The 22,647-nt window shown below is 37.7% G+C and overlaps 1 protein-coding gene across 1 annotated transcript; it reads right to left on the bottom strand.

Moving 5' to 3' along the window:
• Positions 1–2,333: 2,333 nt before the first annotated feature.
• LOC134814375 (glutamate receptor ionotropic, kainate 2-like) lies at positions 2,334–22,635 on the bottom strand. The gene is made up of 27 exons (XM_063822474.1): positions 22,554–22,635; positions 22,228–22,319; positions 21,764–21,941; positions 21,438–21,555; positions 21,099–21,255; positions 20,826–20,963; positions 20,506–20,673; positions 20,225–20,293; positions 19,903–20,092; positions 19,329–19,495; positions 18,557–18,720; positions 18,035–18,237; positions 17,826–17,915; positions 16,844–16,927; positions 12,117–12,229; positions 11,657–11,832; positions 11,352–11,464; positions 10,868–10,933; positions 10,083–10,180; positions 9,802–9,898; positions 9,430–9,572; positions 8,134–8,204; positions 7,832–7,967; positions 4,188–4,303; positions 3,553–3,838; positions 2,957–3,127; positions 2,334–2,531 (listed from the first exon to the last, which is right to left on the bottom strand). Exons 1-27 carry the CDS (start codon positions 22,633–22,635, stop codon positions 2,340–2,342), a joined length of 3,678 nt encoding a protein of 1,225 aa, XP_063678544.1. The 3' UTR covers positions 2,334–2,339.
• Positions 22,636–22,647: the final 12 nt, after the last annotated feature.

The following is a 22,647-nucleotide window of genomic DNA, read 5'->3' as shown; positions in this document are numbered from 1 at the left end:
CGTTGGCCTTGAATTTAATAGCTCAGTCACTGAGTGCCCAATTGAAATAATTCTTTTTGGTATGACTTACTACCACCACTGGTTTGGGGAATTTGTCAAATCGAAAAATATTCGAGTTCTAGTTCATTTTTTCAAATGAAGGTTCATTTTTGCATTTATTTGATAATTTGGATAGTCGGATCGAGCTACATTTCATTGAATTGTGTTTGGTCATTTGGATTACGTTTGTCCTGAAAAAATTAGAGTTGTAGCTTCTCAGATGGCTGAGATACGAAGCATAACGAGTTTATTCATTACGTATGATCAGGTGATTGGCTTACCTGATCACGTGATAAACTGATAAGGTCACCCCGTTAACCAAAGTGTTGTGTCAAGGTGTCACATAATGACATAATCACCGAATCAATTTTGCTAACAAGATAAACTAAATGCTTGATAACTCATTCGTTTCAAATCTGTTTCACGTAATTTTTTTAATCAGATGCAACATGTTACTAATAGTAATAATCTACCGTCTCTGAAAAAATTAGACGTCCAGCATGTTCAGAGAGAACAATATAGGTGTTTTAATAATGAATGGGCGTGGTCTAAAATATTCGAATTTTCAAATTTTGACCACAAAATCTTCGAACCAGAAGGTACAGTATGCTATCTGCAAAGCAACAGCTCTCAAATATAAAACACGGCGGAGCTAAGACCAACGTATGCCCAATGACTTTTGAATAGTCACAATCCTTTATAATAGTCACGATCCTCTAATAGTCACGATCCTCTAATAGTCATGAATCATGATCCTCTATTTTTAATAGTCGCGATCCTTAAATAGTCGAGATCCTTAAATATTCACGATCCTTAAATAGTCACGATCCTTTAATAATCACGATCCTCTAATAGTCGAGATCCACTAATAGTCGATACATGCTTATCGTTACAACTGGGCACAAATGATTAAAAAAACTTTATCGGACGTTTTTTTTTACCGGAAATTATACTTATAGGTAAACGTATAATGTTTGACGGACATTAAAATGAACGCTCGGAGGCATTCAAAAAATATCTGATATCTTTTTGGGCGTTTTTAAACAATTTAAAGATACATTTTCGATCGATTTTTAATACAGTAAGCAAAAAAAAGTAGTCGTTAAACAGTAAAATGTTGATGATAAAAATTGAAATCGAAAAAATTAAAAAGTCGTCATATCCTGGACAACTAAGTTCGTAGTGGAATACTTTTGGGAAAAAATCAACGGACTTTGACAGTTGGACGGAAATTTTATTTGAACGAACTTTATTTGAACGCTATAGGGCCTTCAGCATCCAATTAATTTCCGTTCAAATAAAGTCTGATAAGGTAGCTAAATATTTGTTAACGGTAAGGATATAGATTTGTAACAATTTGACCAATGTGCGAGTACGGGTCATACAGTGGGAGAGTGTGAGAGTGTGGGAGAGTGGGGTTATTGCACTTTTACTACTCAACCCAAACTTACAGGTGACTCTCTGTGTAGTGTAATATATTATTTACAGTTAATTTGTGTAGTACATTGTCCAGTATGGTATTTTAAGGTTTTGCAGCCGATCAACACTGAACACGGTTTTAAATCGGTTCAAAACGATCAAAGTGCTACTAGAGGTAAACCAAGATTTTATGAGTTAGGGTGTTACTCGGGCAGTTTTTGTGTTACTTCGGAAGGTTTCGAGAACCACAAATAGAGAGAGAGAGAGAGAGCTAGGGTTCCGATTATGGCTGCTGAACCCTTCCGAAGTAACGTTACTTCGGAAGGTATGATGTTCTGGTAGTAAACACGTGGTACAGTTCCACCTGACATGTCACGAGCAGGTCAGGTTTTGATCAAGTGGTACAAAAACCTTCCGAGGTAACGTTACTTCAGAACGAAGGGGGACTAACCCTAACCGAACCCCAATAACAACAAAAAACAGACGAAACAATTTATTATATCATATAATTGTAAAAATATGGCTGATAAAAATCCTAGTCCCAACTCAGATCAGCAAGAAAAAATAACAATCGGACAAAATTATAACCAATGAGATATAAAATGTTGAGAATGTTAGGAAAAGAGACTAAGAATATAATTATTCCAGCCAATCTGTATCGGCAGCCCAGAGGTACTTGATCAGATCGGCTAACACATACTATCGACCGCCATAGAGTTTTATGAAGTCAACAAATCCGGCAGTATCCAACCCTTCATGTTCAGTTTGTAGAGCTCGTGAATCGGACCACATCTTTTAAAATTACTTTTTTAGCCCTGTTCTAATTACATCAAATTTAAAAGCAACAGCCTATAACGGAGTTTGTAAAGCAAAAAAACACGTTAACGTCTATTCAGGAATTCATTGCCACTGATATCATTGATAGCGACATTCATGGTATCAGGACCCCTCCCAGGCAGGGTTTCCGGCCCTGTAACTAAACTAGTGTCACTCTGCCCCTCCGGTACGAACCCTCCCTGTGTCCTCCTCCCACCAGGTCTGCACAGAATAGCTGCTAGTTTCAACCGGGGCCCCTGCAGGTTAAGAATTAATATTTCCCGCAATCAGAATAAATGTTTAAAAATTCCAATCAAGTCTTTGTAAAATTGGTCGAATATTGTTTTTCATAATCAGTATTCAGTACCTAATCAAGATATGATTATTACTCCAATAAATCAAAATCATTTCAGAATTCACAAAAGGATGATGACCTGAGGATGCGCCATTAGTCGGTCGTTGGTAACTATGTGGTAACTAGGTGGTAACTAGGTTGTAACTAGGTGGTAACTAGGTGGTAACCTGAGGATGCGCCATTAGTCGGTAGTGGGTATGATACTTCTCTACCTTCCTCCCCAAAGGGTACGTGGTAACTAGGTGGTAACTAGGTGGTAACTATGTGGTAACTAGGTGGTAACTGGGTGGTAACTAGGTGGTAACTAGGTGGTAACTAGGTGGTAACCTGAGGATGCGCCATTAGTCGGTCGTGGGGATGATACAGCTCTACCTTCCTCCCCAAAGGGTACGCCTCTGCTATCTTGTGTTTCTGTAGTTCCACAAACCAGTTGCTTCTTGTCCACCAGGGGATTATGAGCAAGACCTTGCAGTAGGACCTGGCAACCTGAGCTGACACCTGTTGTGAGGTTCTCTATTAGGGTCGAGGATTTAGTTAGGTTTTTAGAACAGTCTGTACTTTAAGTTATATTTGCTTATCAGTTTAGTTTATCACCAGCTTACTACAGTGATATAAGTATGACAGAGGACAGCTTTTAAAACAGAAGTTTTATGATTTTACCTTGCTGAAAACAGACTCACGGGAAGAAAGCAGTACACACATGTGGTAACTAGATGGTAACTAGGTGGTAACTAGGTGGTAACTAGTTGGTAACTAGGTGGTAACTAGGTGGTAATTATTTGGTTACTATTTGTTAATCCTTTTACCTTGCTGAGAACAGACTCGCTGATAGGAGGGAAGCAGTACACACATGTGGTAACTAGGTGGTAACTAGTTGGTAACTAGTTGGTAACTATGTGGTAACTAGGTGGTAATTATTTTACCTTGCTGAGAACAGACTCGCTGATTGGAGGGAAGCAGTACACACAGTCCCAGGAGTCCCACTTCTGCTTAAAAGCGTTCACAGCAAAGCTCTTCGGGTCGTCCATCTTGCTGACAAAAAGCGGACATTTAGAAGTGATCCACGAAGCAAAGAGGTCAATCTCAGGTTGAACATCAAAGTGGCTGCAGATTGTATCGTACAGCTCATTAGTGATGGTCCAATCGGTGGAGTCGACGGGTAATCTACTCATGGTGTTAGCTGTGATGCTCTTCCCACCATCCATGTACCTGTAAACGGTGTGATTCAGAATTTATTACTTATCATTGTTAGTTGATATTTACTATTTATTACTACACTAATATTAAAAACTACTAAACAATCAAGTAAACGGTATGATTGACTATTTCTTATTTTACCAAACAATTACTTAACAATCAAGTAGACCTATCTAAAGTAACCTAGTAACCCACATCAATAAGTAACAGGAATATATGCTGCTAACGTACCGGGCTGTTAACGTTATGTTGAACTGCAGGACCTGCTCCCAGATCTTACGGTGGTAACTATGTGGTAACTAGGTGGTAACTAGGTGGTAACTAGGTGGTAACTAGGTGGTAATATATGCTGCTAACGTACCGGGCTGTTAACGTTATGTTGAACTGCAGGACCTGCTCCCAGATCTTACGTTTTAGGAAGGAAACTGGTTGCGAACTTTTCTTGTTGTCTGTACCGTTGATAACGTCTACTGCGCTCTACGAGGAAGAGTGTGTTACCGTATATGGTAGTGTTACCATGGTTACCACTCCACTCTACCAGGAAGAGTGTGTTACCGTATATGGTAGTGTTACCATAGTTACTAGTGCGCTCTACGAGGAAGAGTGTGTTACCGTATATGGTAGTGTTACCATAGTTACCACTACACTCTACAAGGAAGAGTGTATTACCGTATATAGTAGTGTTACCATAGTTACCACTGCGCTCTACGAGGAAGAGTGTGTTACCGTATATGGTAGTGTTACCATAGTTACCACTGCGCTCTACGAGGAAGAGTGTGTTACCGTATATGGTAGTGTTTTTATTGGAGTTTTTACCCCAACTGAGGATGGACGAAAATATTTTACCGATGTTGTAAAGATGTTGTTGGAAATTTGTGGTACTCATTCGTTGTTTGATTTTCGGGAAACATTAATCTTGATATGGTAGTGTTACCATGTCCATAGTTACACTTCCATTTAAGGTAATGTTATCATATAATATACATCTGCATTCTGCAATACATACTTTGTAGATGGCTTTTTATCTGATTGGATACCAGTTACTAAGAAACAGTAGAGAATTTTAATCAAATTATAGACATGAATTTCAATAAATAATTGAGTTCATTTTTCTGCAATAATAATATGAAGGTACGAGCGGTGAAAGAAACAACGCGGTAGTCCGGTGCCATTCACGACAGCATTATGCCAGGATCATTGGCATCAAATATAATCAACATTCTCTAACAAAAGCGTTACCATAGTTACTACTGCACTCTACGAGTAAGAGTACAATCTCTAACAAAAGATACAATTTAAAGTTTAATCCAGAACACCCCTGCAAATTATAATATCATCATCAAAAGTCCTGCAGTTCCGTTGAAAAGGAACTCAATGGAATTACGAAAATTTGATTAATTTGATTTGTTGATTTTCTCTGATCAGATCAGTATTGATGAAACTAAATAACTGTACGCCGCTGTTGGAGAAAGGTTATTAACAGTCGTTAGTTTACCCGGATACATTTTGGGGAGCTGCTTCGAAACATGCTATTGTGTAGTTCTAATATATAAACAAATCTCGAGATGTATTGTTGAATTAAGTTTCGATCGAATAGTATTTGTTAAATGTTTATGGCCATTGTATGATTGTATCTTTGGAAGTTTCAAAAGTTTATCAATGATCACATAAATAGATTTATTTTCAAACTAAACGTGACTTTGTTTATACTATTGTTTTGTTTCGGAGCAGTCAAGGAATGTGTTCTCTGGTCGCACTAGCTTTGATAATTGTTGCAGTAACAGCTGACTCCGGTAAGTCATGACCAAGCATTTCTATAGAGTCAGAACTAAATTGTTATCATATTTGTCAAGATCCTTGTCCGTGCGTCCTTTAACGGCTGGTAAATATTTTCAGGAATCTGGGAGAAACACCGTGGAAAATATTTAAGGGGAAGAAACAGATCTGGAGTTTCCGATTACGACGATTTAGAACAAGCACAGACTGGGTGTGTCAAGCGTTCTGGTTAGTAAACAGCTGAAATTCTGTTAATGACTCTCATCTTGATCTACATTTTTACAAATTATAAACCGTAAGTTTTATTTCTTATAAAGTTGATTTATAAAGTTGATCCCTTCACTTCATATCTGTTTTACCAGATTGTGGTGGCATCACCTACATTAAGTCCTCTCGAAGGTACTCCCTGAGAAATGGTGTCAACCCCGTGGACTCTCCCAAGGGCAAGAAAACAATTTCGTGGGTTTTCAAGATTAGGACCCTAGAACCACCTATAATAATCGATGAGAAAAGTACAGAATGCAATTTACTTCTATAAGAGTGGCCCATAAGTGACTACCCACACGCAACCTCTTAATAGCTCACGTAATTCGTCTCCAAATTGCACCAAAATTTCAGAGATTATAGATATGGGTCAAACTTAGATTTTCTGAAAGTTTCGTAAGCCACGCCCAATTACAGTGGGCGTGGCGTGACACTCCCTCTTTTTCACTATTGTCTTCATAAAATGAGAACGCTTTAAGCTAAGAACTCCAAATTTTTTGCACACATTTGGCTTGATAATTGAAAACTTTTCCAAAAGTTTCAAGTTCATTGGTTAAAATATGGCTGAGTTATGACCATTTTAAAATCCATCGGATATGTGATCCGAGCACTCAGTCAGTGATATTTGCACTCAATTAGTGATCTCGTCACCCAATCTGATCAAGAGTAAGGCGTTAGCGTGTATTAATGAGGTTCATTAGGCTTTGATTGGATACCGATGATGTCTTTGCTAGAAAGGAAAACACAAATTTTTAGGATAAATCAATAAATGAAATGTGCACATTAATAAATGCAGTTTTTAGAATTTCTCGAAACCAAATCTTATTTTCCAGGACTTGAGGCGGAACACGCTATCAGCGTAGACAAGTTTACGAAATGCTCTGGGCCCGAGATATACGTAATGGATTGCTCTTGTCTAGCATATCTCAACAATATAAAAAAGTGCGGATCAAGCCTTAGCTACGGTAAATAACGCAATTCAAATGGATGCAGATTTTTAATTGATACACAGCCCCTTCATGTCTTTCTGATCACCTCTAAATATTAATATGAAGCATCAAATCTGACAAAGTTATTTTCAGATCCGTGGAGTTGTGTTACGTACAATCACCACTGTACCCGACTAAAGGACGGGAAGAAAAAGGAAAAGACTTGTTGCAGAGCTGTCATGTGCTACATGGATAAATATAACTGCTAAGTGAAGGTTTTAAAGTGATTAAACGTCTAAACTATAAAGTGTATAGATTTAAACTTTGAAATCTGAGTGAAACTGTTTTTCTTTGGTCTTGATTTTGATTCCAACTCGACTCTTGAGATTAAAAACAATTATAATTTAACTTTTGAGAACAATATTATTATTTAGTTTTTGTTTAAAAAGTACAGCACAGTTAAACCACGATTTTTCCGCGCCCCTATTTACCGCAAACCCCGATTTACCACGGCCGGCCATCTCCTTCTCCTAAATATAAATAGGGCTTAACATGTTGATGTATAATGTAAACAAACAATTAAAGCCCGATTTACCGCGAACCCCGATTTACCGCGAACCCGCATGTAGTAAGTTCTATAATCTACAATGCAAATTTTAAAAAATGAAAAAAATAACAGTCATAGTTACTTGATTTTTTGTAAGAAGATATTTCTGATATCCGAAAAACAGTCCGTGCAAATTAATGAATGAATTTCACCTGATCATCAAGTAATTAGTGGGTAATTAGTGGGTAATTAGTGGGTAATTAGTGGGTAATTAGTGGGTAATTAGTGGGTAATTAGTGGGTAATTAGTGAGTAATTAGTGGGTAATTAGTGGGTAATTAGTGAGTAATTAGTGGGTAATTAGTGGGTAATTAGTGGGTAATTAGTGGGTAATTAGTGGGTAGTTAGTGGGTAATTAGTGGGTAATTAGCGGGCAATTAGCGTGTAATTAGCGTGTAATTAGCGTACTGTTATTAGCGTGTTATTTCACCTGATCATCAAGGTTGACTTGCATGTGCACGTTTTGCTGGAACTTAGAGTATATCTTGAGGGACAAATACACAGCTTTCAGTTCCAAGATGTGTTGAGGTAGAGCTTTTTCTTCCTCCCTCCAGTAACCCCTTACACTGTAACAATTAGTGGGTTACTATCAGGCAATTAGTGTGTAATAACTTGTAATTAGCTTGTTATTAGCGTGTTATTTGGTGTTTACTTGTGGGAGAAAGGTGGAAGAGGTAGAAGAAAGCGTTAAAATTCTTAAGTGGAAAGACTCTTTACAGTTTAAATGCAAACCTTTTCTTAGTGTTTAAGTTAGTTGCACCCCAGCCTGTGTAACTAGCATCTGTTATGATAGCTACATGTGCCTGAAATTTGGGGCAGACAACTTTAATTAAAGCTTTAAAACATCTTAAAATGATTGAAAGCTTATGGCTTATGGTGAAAAGTGGCTGAAGTTAACATGACTTCAATGAATTATGAAAGTATAAAACTCCGATGACTCCTCTGTAGGAATCACTACAAATGGCAGTAAGACGATTTATTTGATAACTTATAAAGCTACAGAAAGATAACCTTAAGGGGGGGGGGGGGGGGGGGGGGGGGGGTTCACCCTGATTTTTTTGTGAAACTTAGTTTCGAGATAGCAGTTGACCAACAAACTAGGACCGGTGACCGAACTTTTGAGGGGGTCCCGGACCCCAACCGCCAAACGGTGCCTGCGGGGCAGCCACGCCCATATTTGATCCAAATTAGGCCCAATTTAGCCAAATACCCTGAACATGCCCAAAACCCAGATTTTAGGTGCTCTACTTGTAGCTAGTGGTCCCCTGAACAAGTATATGAATTTTCATCAAGATTGGACAAAAAATGACTGAGTTATGAGCCAAAAACCATATGACCATATTTGGGCATACGCACCAAATTTGATCGATTTTGGCCCATAAATTGGTCAAATATCAATATTTTTGAATGAAACCAACTTTATATGGAAGATAAGCCTATACTACAGATTCTCTATGATTATCAGCTCAATATCTACCTAACTGTGGATTCTGTGTTCAATTAATTGCAAAAAATGAACAAAATCGCCCATATCTCAGTTCGCGATATTTGCGAAACTGATTTCGTTCAAAACAATAGAACTCAATAGGGTTTCAATATTTTTACATGAAATTTTCAGAATCAACGTAGAATCGCATTTCGACCTTAAGTTTTAATATGGAATTTTGAGTTAGGCCTTTAAAAAAATTTGGCGGCCAAATTCTGAAATTTGCCGGGCATTTTTCAGTTAGGTAGATATTGAGCTGATAATCATAGAGAATCTGTAGTATAGGCTTATCTTCCATATAAAGTTGGTTTCATTCAAAAATATTGATATTTGACCAATTTATGGGCCAAAATCGATCAAATTTGGTGCGTATGCCCAAATATGGTCATATGGTTTTTGGCTCATAACTCAGTCATTTTTTGTCCAATCTTGATGAAAATTGGTCAACTGCTATCTCGAAACCAAGTTTCACAAAAAATTCAGGGTGAACCCCAGCCTTAAAGGAAACAAAATGTATCAAACATAATCCATGTAGTACTCACCAGAATATTATCAGCAGTCTCAGTAAGAGTAGATTTGTTGTGGGACTGTGTCCACAGGGCCTCCCTATCATACACTGACTGATCAAAATCAGGACTCACGTACTCTAGGGAGCTGCCCGGTCTGGGTACTTCGTATGTGAGATCTGGACAGGTTAAACTTAGCTGTCTTTTAAGAAACTTGAAGAATTTTTTTTTCTTAGATACTCTCAGTGAGCTGATAAAACTTATCGGTAACGTATTTAACTGTGTATTGTTAACGTTCGTGACAATTTGATTCTAATCTGAAGATAAAATTCATTTGCTGTTTATGCTACGCCTTATTGGGGCTATTTTTTTAAGTGAGTTAGCACACAACATTGATTATTGTCTCACCAGTGTCCTCTCTACATATCACGAGAGGCTGAGATGTTTTGTTAGCTTGTATCATCTGATCGTCCTCAAATACTGCTTGTATCGCATCTCCCATGTCCTGGTTAGGAAAAGGTGAAAGTGAAAGTGGAAGTGGAAGTGAAAGTGAAAGTGGAAGTGGAAGTGGAAGTGGAAGTGGAAGTTGAGACCTAATTATTTAATTATGAAGACATCTGAAACAAGACTAATAAACTATATTTTGTAAAACTGCGGCCAGTAAAGAAGCTATATTTATTTTTACTTACCAATCTTTTTCCATTTTTCTTTTTAGGAGATGCGAGAATCTCCAGCAAAAAGACTAAAGCAGCGAGGACTAGGAGGGGAACACAAATAATGAGTAGTCCTGAAAGCCATTTGTTAAAATAACGCCCTTAGTTACCACTTAGTTACCACCTAGTGATCACCTAGTTACCACCTAGTTACCACCTAGTTGCCACCTAGTTGCCACCTATAAGTTACCATCTAATAAGTAATTCTGAAAACCAGTTGGTAAAATAACGCCCTTAGTGCTTTAGTGGCAAGTCAATCTGTGGAAGTGTATAACTCTATAACATACCAGGGACAAAAGGAAATCGCGGCATGTACGGAATCGCGATTTTTCCCATTATAGCATTATCTGCGACAAATTTTATGTATAGTTTAATGCCATAAAATTGTCATAAGGATCTATCTCGCGGTTTGGTGGATTTGTTGCTTTATGCTTCTTATGCTCTTTTGATCCCCTGCTGTCCGGTAGGTAATTAACAGGCTTACAGCTTTTAGTGTATTAATTGCACTAAACAAAATCGGATATCTTTCGTAAATGTGCATAAGTCACATTTTTGGAATTTTGGTTATTTTATCTTTATTTTATCCATAATTTATTCTATCCATATTTTGTTTTTAAGTGGAGACTTATCCCCAATCAGAAACATAAGAAATTCCGAAATTGTGACAGAAGTATTTAAAACTTTATATTTTTAGACCTTATGAACATATTTGTCAGAAAACGTCAGAAATACGTATCAATTTATAATATTAAATTACTAACCCAGCAAGTTGACTACTTCAAGACTGTCTGCTTCAGCATCAAAATCATCATCTTCGTCGCAATGACCTGATGTTTATGATTACGATTAAACATTTTAAAAATAAAAGTTGAAAAGGAAAACAATTTCAAATTGAAACTGCGATATATAGTATGTACGTTTTCATTTTGATTTACCAAGTACAGTAAAACCGTGATATATACCGTATTCCACCATTTATACGGCACTATTTTCCTTTCCCCAAACTGTTCAGTAAACCATGTGAATGGTTTGTGTAAACAATAAATATTTCATAATTTAATTGATGATTTGATTGATTGAGGAGCACTACCCAGAGGCATTACTCGGCACTAACGCCTTAAAATCAAAATGATGATGTACAAGTTATTGAACTGTTGGTTGAATTTCATAGCCATCAATGGAAGTAAACGAATAATTGTCTGAACGATGACCATGAATGCAGCTGAGCTAATTGTAAAAATTGACCTTTAACAAATTTTTGCCACAAGTCCTTTATCATGCCCCTCTCCTGCAGGATCAGCATTTCTCTGTTGAAAAGTTCAATGTAGGGAGAGTCGATCTGAAACGCAAATGCGTACCTGAAAATGTTAAAATTGTTATTCTGGCAGGAATTATAACTGGAAGCTAAAATGAAACACTGAAACAGTCATTCAAATGAAATAACAATAACTGGTAAAACGTAACATTTCATTTCCACCTCTTCATATACCTTTTTCAAATGGATTTTTAACAAATTTAAATTTATCAAAAAACCAATAATTTCTTCATACCCGAAATCTACGAGGACATCGCCAATTATTTCCAAATTGCAGTTAATTGAGGTGGTTAGGTCGAGAGGACCGTTACCGTAAAGAAAAATATACTTTCCCAGCTTCATCCGTGTAACTCCTTCTTTATAGGACTCAGTTGATGCACTACGGTCGTACAGTTTCCGTAATTTGGCGTTCTGGTTGTTTGGTGGATTAAAGTGACTTGGCATTCTGATAATTAAAAATTTAGGATAAAAAAGAAATAGAAGGGCAAAAACGAAAAGCGGTGGCGGTGGAGGCCAGGGTTCTACAAATGTAATTGCTTAATTAATAGGTTGTTGTTCAAAATTAAAAATAATTAAAATATCAAATAAGACTTGTTAGTCGTTCTCAGCTAGAAGAGTAACTAGTAGTAATAAAATCAACTAGTAGTAATAGAATCAACTATAGTAGTAATAGAATCGGAATCTTAATGTCTTACATCACTATTGATGAACAGATTCTCTGTGATCGATCCTTCCACTGTGCCAAAAGCGTACTCTTGTTGGCCCAGGAGATCATCCACTGAGCGTATATCAACACCTTTACTGGAAACTGAAATGCAGTTAAACTAAATCATCCACTGAGTGTATATCAACACCTTTACTGGAAACTGAAATGCAGTTAAACTGAGTGTATATTAACACCTTTACTGGAAACTGAAATGCAGTTTAACTAAATCAGAACTCATCCACTGAGTGTATATCAACACCTTTACTGGAAACTGAAATGCAGTTAAACTAAATCCACTGAGCGTATATCAACACCTTTACTGGAAACTGAAATGCAGTTCAGAACCATTCATCATATCAGAATGCTTCTGACATGATTTATATTTGCAAATACAAGCTGATTTCTCTATTATAATGAGGTTTAGTGACGTTTTACCATATCTACTACAAGAGGAGAGGGTTTCAGAAAATGTTATAGCTCAGATAAAAAGAAAGAAACGAACTCATCAGAACACTCAATTATACCAGACGTAAAGTGGTAGCAGGGTCAATTCTCAAGATGGACATAGTATCAATTAAAGGTGTTCACTATCTCCTTTATTTTTCTCTTCCTCCCCTTTTCTGTTATCTATCTTACGTTAAAACAAGTGCAAGATAACATTTAACACGAAATAAAACACAGGATAAGATTAAACACGTAAATAGTAAACACATGATGGTTACTTTTGTATGCTGCACCAAGACATAAATCTAATAATACCAGCATAATCATGAGTTAGTGTTACAACAAAAACTGCAATAAATTTCAAACATAATCGTAAACTAACTATATAATAAATATTGATCGTTGATATTCATTATATAATCTGTCTTCTTCAAAAATATGAAACAATTAAAGGTATTTACAAAATTACTGCAATCTACTGACCCAGCTTTTGTAACCGGGTAAAGTGATAATTGTCTGTATACTGATCCAGAGTCTAACAAACGAAATACTATGTCAAAATGAGTCAAATCTCACAGAATAAGTATGAAAAGCACTAATTTCGTTTAGCGACCAAGTAATCAGCAACATTGTAGTCTACAAAACGTGCTTCATACTTCCAGTCTGTTATGTCAGCTGGTAGCCACTCCTCCCACCACTTGCACCTCCCTACCACTGTTACCTTGTAACCAGCAGGTGTGGTACCTGAGTATTTATCATACCATTTATATATTATATATTTATCATACCAGTCCATGTCACGTGCGGATATGACATCATGATAATGTAATCCTGTGTTCTTGTAGTCCTCACCTTGTGTGCACAGTGTAGTGGTACTGTTACCTTCATGGCTAATATTTCTCAAGATAAAACCGCACGTACTATCAGACTCTGTGCAGGTTCCTGTTCCAGGATGTTTGAATTTAAACAGGATTTTGTACTCCTTTTCCGCTGTTACTTTATTTATTTTATGATGTTTTATTGTAACGATCTCATGGTGCGTACAGAACGTCTCGTTCTTCTTCAACTCCTTCAGCAGCGTGATAAGCTGTCCTGATTGTTCTAGAGTAAAGTAGTTTAAAGCTGTTATGATGATATCTAAATAATATCTAGATACCTTTTGTAGCTCTTTAACACTGCAAATATTTGTGAGTGCAGTCACAAATAGTTTAACAGTTTCTTGATCTTTGTTAGCTGCATCACCAAGGAAAATCCTTATCAACACATCAACTACCACTAATATGGATGTTATGCGGCCTTTATCTACAGCTTTAGTGATATCATTCAATGTTTTACAACTATTCAGAAGGGAAATATATTCCTTAGCATCATACACAACACATGTTCCTGATTTTATTTTTTCTCTTCTAGAACTGGTTAATCTTGTAGTTTCTAACGTGAGTTGGTGAGTAGATTTCAGATCAGCAACTGATATCCCGGACAAGTTCGATATAACTTCAAACACTTCAAGATACAGCTCCTCATTTCTTTTACAACATAACGCCAAATTTATGTTTTCAAGAAGATGTCTCACTTTTTCATTCAAAACTTTTTGACCGGACAAGTTGTGCAAAATGATTTGGAGGAAGTGATCAGTGTTGCTTCTTCCAAGTTTGACTAGCAAATCTATCTGCCCTGTCTCCAGTTTGTCAAGATCTGACATATATTCTGAGATAAACGATGAATTGTCCTTCAGAGCCAAACTTGAAACCAGTTCATTTGTCATTTCTTTATCCTCCCACTTTTTGAGAATATACCAGCATTCGTCGAATAGGAACTTTATTTCATTATTTTCTGCGATGGAGTCCATTCTGCATTTTAACCAATTGCAGCATCTTTCTCTCAACCAGTTGACTTCAAACACTTTGGCTATTTTGTGCAATTCTCTGAATATTCCATCTTCAATTTCACCCAGTTGTCTGTCATCTAGTAGGGTTAGAAACAGGGAAACTGTTTCAGTTGAGAAATCCTCTAGATCAAGCTCATCATATTTTAATTCCTCTATTAGATACGTAAACATACGGCTATCCTTGGTAAGTAGGTTTTTTGACACGAGCAGAGGATCACCATCCTTTATCTTAATAATGATCGTTTGGACTTCCATCGTTGCTTTCTAAGATGGTATTTATAAAAGTTTTTAAACTGTTATGATTGAGTGCCAGCTTAACGTGAATAAATTAGCTTATGCGATATGTGTATCACATATCGGGTATAGGACACGAGGGCGGAAGTCGCGAGGGCGGAGGTCTCGAGGACGGAAGACCCAAGGGCGTAGGACTCAAGGGCGGAAGTTTCCTAAAAGGTTGGACTCGAGGGCGGAGGTCGATCACATGAGTCCTACGCCCTTGGGTCTTCCGTCCTCGAGACCTCCGCCCTCGCGACTTCCGCCCTCGCGACCGATTCCCGTGTAGGGATGTGTTAATATGTGAATGATAAAATTTTATTTGATGTAGAACAAAACAGACCAAGTTTAGAAATCATTGTGAACTTAATAAGTTGATAAAAAGATATCATAAAGTTATAGCTTGTATCCTGAAGATTTACAAAAATTGAAGAGCGAAAGAAAAACAGCCGACTGAAGGAGAGCAACAAAAAGATGAACTCACAGAGTCAAACGTGCAGAGTCACAGAACTAGTGAAATTTGATAGTCACGAGTAATTTTGAGGGAAAGAGGTAAAAAACGCCGCCTCCGCCGCAAGTTTTGGCCTCGGCGTGGCGTGCATGATCACTGCAGGACAGAGAAAACAAAGAAAGGAGGAGAGGAGAGAGAGATAGGGCGAGCAAATTCGACAAACAAAGTTAACTCAAACATTCTATAATATAGGAAGGCGATTATTTCATTACACACGCAAAGGAAAAGGAGCTGTTACGTATGCTATGTGAGAATGCTGGAGTGATTTAAGGGAACTATAAAAACTATAGTTCACTGGCGAGCTATAATTTTTATAATTCTGGAGCCATTGTTATTGTACAGAATACGAGACTAGATGTAACCTGGTAACACCATATAAAGGGAGATTTAGCCGGACAATCTGCTAAAACTTTAATGTTTTCCGCTGCAATAAATATTGCGACCTTGAACCTAATGAAGAAAACGACCGTCGCGACGTAATTGCCACGATTGTAATATAGATTGCAGAGTCCATTGAGCGTAACATTATATATTAAGGAGGGGGTTTGATTTCAAGATAGGGGGTTTGATTTCAACAAACTAGGACCGGTGACCGAACTTTTGAGGGGTCCCGGACACCAACCGCCAAACGGTGCCCGCGGTGCAGCCACGCCCATATTTGGTCCAAATTAGGCCCAATTTGACCTAATACCCTGAACATGTCGAAACCCCAGGTTGTAGCTAGTGGGCTCCTAAACTCATAAATGAAATTTCATCAAGATTGGACAAAAGATGACTGAGTTATGGGCCAAAAACCATTTGCCCAAATTTGGGCATACGCACCAAATTTAATAGATTTCGGCCCATAAATTGGTTAAATATCAATATTTTTGAATGAGACTTACTTTATATGAAAGGTAAGCCTAGACTACATATTCTCTGTAAGTTATAGCTTTTTATTTGTTTAAATGTGGATACTAAGGCGAACATACCACACAAATGAACTAAATTGCCCATTAATTATATCGACAATTGACCCCCCTACAATTGACCCCCCGAGAATTGACCCTCCGACAATTTACACCCCGACAATTTACACCTCGACAATTTACACCCCGACAATTGACCCCCCGAAAATTGACCCTCACCATAACTCTAACGTAAAAGCTACAAATTGATGCTCAACAAATCCATGTCATTGTCAGTAAAGCAACCAAATTTTGTTTGTCACTCCGCAAAGTTATTTTGCGCAATATTCTGAAATCTGAATTAAATTGGTATTGGCGCGCGACGCTGAACCGATCAAATCGTTAATTTCATCCAACTAGCTTATAGGCACTAATTGATAGCATATTATTTCGAGTTAGTAAATTATAGTATTACCATTTTGCACAGATCCGTGTCATATCACTATATCAGGTTGCATAAACAATAAACATATGGTTAGTGTTACATATGACATAGAAATGTATTTCTAATTTAATATGGAATTAACTGGGCGGCCATCACGGATCGGGAAATTTAGCGGCCATCCACAAAAGAAAAGCGGCAACATTTCTTGTTAAATTGGTGGTATATGCATGCTGACCACATGAAAATAAAAGCAAAAGTGAAAGTTAACCTGTCAGAAAAGCAGCCAGGTTGGCAGTGTACATGCTGACCATGACCAGACATATCATCCACCATATGGTTATCATGATCCGACCTGGGTTGTGCACGTGTTAATATCCCAAGTAGCTGGGTTGTGCACGTGTTAATATCCCAAGTAGCTGGGTTGTGCACGTGTTAATATCCCAAGTAGCTGGGTTGTGCACGTGTTAATATCCCAAGTAGCTGGGTTGTGCACGTGTTAATATCCCAAGTAGCTGGGTTACGTGCACGTGTTAATATCCCAAGTAGCTGGGTTACGTGCACGTGTTAATATCCCAAGTAGCTGGGTTGTGCACGTGTTAATACCCCAAGTAGCTGGGTTGTGCACGTGTTAATATCCCAAGTAGCTGGGTTGTGCACGTGTTAATATCCCAAGTAGCTGGGTTGTGCAAGTGTTAATATCCCAAGTAGCTGGGTTGTGCACGTGTTAATATCCCAAGTAGCTGGGTTGTGCACGTGTTAATATCCCAAGTAGCTGGGTTGTGCACGTGTTAATATCCCAAGTAGCTGGGTTGTGCACGTGTTAATATCCCAAGTAGCTGGGTTGTGCACGTGTTAATATCCCAAGTAGCTGGGTTGTGCACGTGTTAATATCCCAAGTAGCTGGGTTGTGCACGTGTTAATATCCCAAGTAGCTGGGTTGTGCACGTGTTAATATCCCAAGTAGCTGGGTTGTGCACGTGTTAATATCCCAAGTAGCTGGGTTGTGCACGTGTTAATATCCCAAGTAGCTGGGTTGTGCACGTGTTAATATCCCAAGTAGCTGGATATCGTGTTATAATGTAGATTGTACAATGTAAGAATGTACATCATGCACATCAAAGCTATTAAAATCACTTGAAACATCTGTATAAGTGTATTAATCATTCATCAACATAATTTATTTCCAGTTATCATTTAAAACAGCTATTGTAATGGTAATGAAAGTAAAATGGTGATAACCATGATCTGACCTGACCAGTTTTTGGGGATACCGTCGGCAGGGGCAACAGTTAGGAACGAACAGATAGAGAGCCAGAGAGCGTTCGGGGCACTCATAATCGCTGAAATTGTAACTCATTTGTGATAAAATATTTCACAATTTGAGAGGGACTTAATTAGAGGTCCGCAACGATGTAACAGAGCAATAAAATAAAAGGTACCTGATTGCCAGATTACCTACCCATTTCATGTTTTAGATCGTGGTCCTCCTTAAACGGACACAGATTGTCTCTGAACCCCCCTCTCTTTAGTAGCCTTGCACAGTTCTCACACATGCACAATTTACTTTTAAACCTGATTCCTCCATCATTACCATACGGGCTGAACCTGTCCAGGAGGTAGAGGATAGCGAAGAAGAACACGATCCCACCCAGTATTGAGATCCTGAAACGGGAAGGTCAGATTATGGAATAATTATGACATACAAATAAAAAAGTCTCATTTTTTTTCGATAAATATTTATAACGGTTATATAACTATGAGTAACAGTACTATTACACTTATAAATGCTGTAAATGTTGTAAAGAATGTAGTAGATGAGAAAGAAGATCTAGATGGAAATGAGGTATGGCATCGTGTGGTTACATCTGATTGCACCCACGTGGTTTACCTTAAAAAAGGGACCACAACGAAAATGCGCGAACAAATATAAAGGACACCGAATATTTGAGATAAAAAGATAAAAGACTCAAAATCTTCCTACCACACATTTCTAGAGAAGGGTCGTAAGAAGAAGAAGTAGTCCGTGGTAGAGATATCTTTACTGGTCGCCATTCTAACACCCCCTGGGTAAAAAGATATCCCAAAGTTCACAACTTTCTCTCTGCTGTGAGACGTTCCAAACCCGACCACTCCTACATCTAGCCTCTGAAAATAAATTTCTTTTTCTTTTTATGATTTGTAAACCATTCGAATCTATCTCTACCCATTATCTTGGGACAAATTTGCAAGACTATCGATTTATAACATTATCTCAATGTTATCAGCTTTATTTTGTTGAAACTGATTTATAGCAACACTTATTTCGTCCTTCGTATCTAAATTCAATCTGTAAATCATGATCTACCCACTGAGAGAAATAATATTATTTAAGTTTTCTCAAACTTTTCCCTCTCCTGGAGAGTGTTCTTGGAAAATACAGGGTGGGCCAATACAGTACCCATACGTTGGCCTTTATAGCTCAGTCACTGCAAAGCAACAATTCTCAAATATAAAAGACGGCGGAGGTATAAGACCCAACGTATGGGTACTGACTTTTGGCCCACCCTATATAAATGACACAAAAGGTTTTATTATATAGAAAGATAGAATGAGCTTTCAAAATACATGTGTATTATATCGTCTTCAGCTGTTACCAAGACGCAAGTACTTAAACTTGGAGGCACTTTATCTTAGAAAACACTTAAGTAGTCCTACCAAAAGTAACCTGGTAATTTACGACAATGAGTAACAGGAATTTAGCCTTTTTAAATTACCTTTCCACCGATCTCATTGATAAGACCGTTCCAGACTCCATTAACCTCACTCCCAAACTTCCCATCTGGTGACTCTATAAACTCGTACTTGAAGTTTAGTTTGTTCTGAAGGTGTCTGATGATGTCAATACTCACCCCTGTGTAGCACCAGTCTCTGTTGGGCATTGCTGCAAATTATAAGTTTATTATGATGTATAGCGTGAGGTTGTGACGTTATAAATTGTGACGTCATAAATTGTGACGTCATAACTTGTGACGTCATAACTTGTGACGTCATAACTTGTGACGTCATAACTTGTGACGTCATAACTTGTGACGTCATAACTTGTGACGTCATAACTTGTGACGTCATAACTTGTGACGTCATAATTTGTGACGTCATAACTTGTGACGTATTACAAAAATAAAAAAACTCATTTTTTGAGGATGTTAGAGAGAGAGAAAGAGATGATTAAGAGATTAATGTCCTTTGATATGAACTAAACAAGCAATCGACCTCTTTTGACTTGAACATTCCATCATTTCTTTCATGAAGTTTTGCAAATAATAAACTAGATGAATCAGTAGAACTCACAGGAGCAATTAGGATACCCGTAGTTAGTATAATTGTAGATAATGAAGGGTTTGTCCTCCAATACCCCCAACCGGAGAGTAACATCAGTTATCATAGGGTTATCCGTAGGAGCATCCTCCATCCCATGGGTCCATACAGGCTGTTTTGTAAGGGAGATAGTGGGACTTCTGTACGGGTCCCAGCTCCCAATCTGAGTAGTGATGAGTTTCATGTTATGTTTATCAAAAAGTATACTCATTGTGGGGAATTTACATTTCACTCTGCACAAGCTGATTATGTAACAAGTAATCGTAAGTTAATTGTATCCATCTAAGTAGATTACCGTTGTCACCGAGTCACTCTTTAAGAGATGTCTGTTGAAGTTGACGATGTTGTACCTGTAGGAGTCCCTCTCTGGTCGGCTGTTTGGCCACATCTGATTGGTTCCTGTGATGCCCTGGTAACTCAGCTGAGGGGTTCTCAGTTTAACTTACCTTAACATTAACTCGAAGGTAAAAGTTTCATTCTGGGACTAATTTCTGTTAGACTATTCTTTATCATAACGAATTATAACTGTAGATACATTGATATATATGAATTCATAAGTTACATATGAATTTAAACCGCAGTGAACTTGGTGTAAATCTCAGTCCCTAGGATCCAATCATAAGCAGCAGCCTCGTAGCACTCCCCCTTAAAATTGTTCATCTCAATCCTGGGGTTGGTTCTGTATAGTTCATCTAGTCCGTGTGCTATCAGATACACTGAATCATACACCAGTGCGTCAGTCGGCTGAAAGGGCTGAGTTTACAAGATCTTATTATAACTTTATAATTGTACAGTGTATCAGTGGTATCCTTTCATTAGGAACAGTTAATTGATCAATTTATCACTATGATATTAAAATACTTGACAAAACAAAACGGGACTTTAAAAAAACGCACCGTTAACCGCAGATCATTGTCACTGTAAACCCTCTCTAGAGTGCGGTAGATATCTCCTTCAGTGTTTAGATAAGGAGACAGACCCAGAACACCATCGTAGTGCGACTTTATGCGACCCTCTTCAGTGTACGCGTTCAGCTGCAGAGAGAGAGATTTCTCTGCTATTTTATGCTTTCACTAGTGTAACCGGTGCATATACGGCCGGGACTTCACTATCGCAGTTGAAATGCAAAAAAGATTGAGTAAATGATTATAAATGTGTAAATATCTCACAAAAGATTGAGTAACAGCAGTAGAGGCAATCCAGGCGTACACACTGTCAATCATGTTGTGCTCCGAGGCAGCCTCCAAAATAATATCAGCAAAGTCAGGCTGAACCAGGAGCAGAGTTATTCGGCTTGAGGAGTTTATCAACTGTTCTATCCAACCTCTGGGGAAAACAATTTTTGACAAATTTTTGAACAGTTTTTAAACAATTTTAAAACAATTTTTTCAAAGTTTTTGAACAGTTTTAAAACAATTTTTTTACAGACTTTAAACAGTTTATGAACAACAAAATGTGTAACATTTTACACAGAACAACTAGTGGGAATGTAATTATTTGAGTCTTACTTGGACATGGAAGGATGGATGAGTCTCCTGACCAAGTTGTGCTCTATCTCGACCTCTGTTATCACTGTTAGCTCTCGTTTGAGGAGTTCCTCTTTTATCGCCTCCCTCAGTGTCAACCCTGAAGTTACACACAACTTGCGAATAAAAGAAATTTTTGAAGTCAAGCACACTTACTTTTTGTTATTGTCTTTCTGAATCATATTCCTTTTTCTTTGTGACCATTTAATCAAAACGGAGATTTGTTGAGAAAAACTAAGATTCGGTAACGTCGCAATATAAACAACGTATTTACATTGTTGCAACTGTTATTTGAAACAAGTGATTACCATAAGGGTCGTTGTTGTACATTAAAGACACTCTCTTCCACTTGAAATGCTCCACCAAGTCCACCAAAGCTTCTGCCTGTTTTTTGTTAGAAGGGCTGAGTCTAGCTAGAGTTGGGGACCAGTGTTGGTTTAGGAGATACGGGTCTGATACTGTTGGACCGATAAATGGTAGACCCATCTGGAGAGGGAACCTGGGTTATTCTAGACATCAAACAAGTCATACTCATACTTTTTATATTTCATACTTTTTATAATTCGTGAATTGATAAACTACATTAAAAGTGTAGACGGTTTTTTAGATGAAAAATAAAATGTTTTCCTGAAAAATTAACTGCCAATCTAAAAGCATATAGCATTACAAAAGAGTGATAAAAAATAAGGGAAATAGAAGAGGCCCGGTATATCAAAGAACCCTGTATGTAGAGGTGTGACTGTATAGCATTGTAAAAGAGTAACAAAGTAACCTGTCCTGCAATATAAGAGCACTCCCGAACATGGGGGGTAGAGAAAGGTCCCACAATAGCCACGATATCATTCTCAGTCAGTAACCTGCACACTGCAGAAACAAGTTAACTTTAAATATATATGTGCCTACATCGGTCGTTAGGAAGGTTGGTTCAAAGGCCAGTTGGTCGGAAAACATTTCAGCAAAACCATATTTGGTTGATACAAATTGTGGATTCTCTCTTCCACTTTTCAATCGACCAATGAGAATATTTACATAATTAATGATCAGAGTTTGAATTAAAACACGTGTGTTCAATTGTTTTTGATTTAAAATTTGTTGTACTTTTGTAAGTTGAATTGGCCGGATTGTCCGCTTCTGACCCGATGCTCATTGCTACCATCTCTATCTTTGTTTCTGGAAGCATCTGTAAAGAAGC

The sequence above is a fragment of the Bolinopsis microptera genome, chromosome 4 (genome assembly GCF_026151205.1).
Source record: "Bolinopsis microptera isolate Bmic1 chromosome 4, MBARI_Bmic_1.0, whole genome shotgun sequence".
Taxonomy (NCBI): domain Eukaryota; kingdom Metazoa; phylum Ctenophora; class Tentaculata; order Lobata; family Bolinopsidae; genus Bolinopsis; species Bolinopsis microptera.
This window is presented reverse-complemented; position numbering and strand designations above follow the sequence as displayed.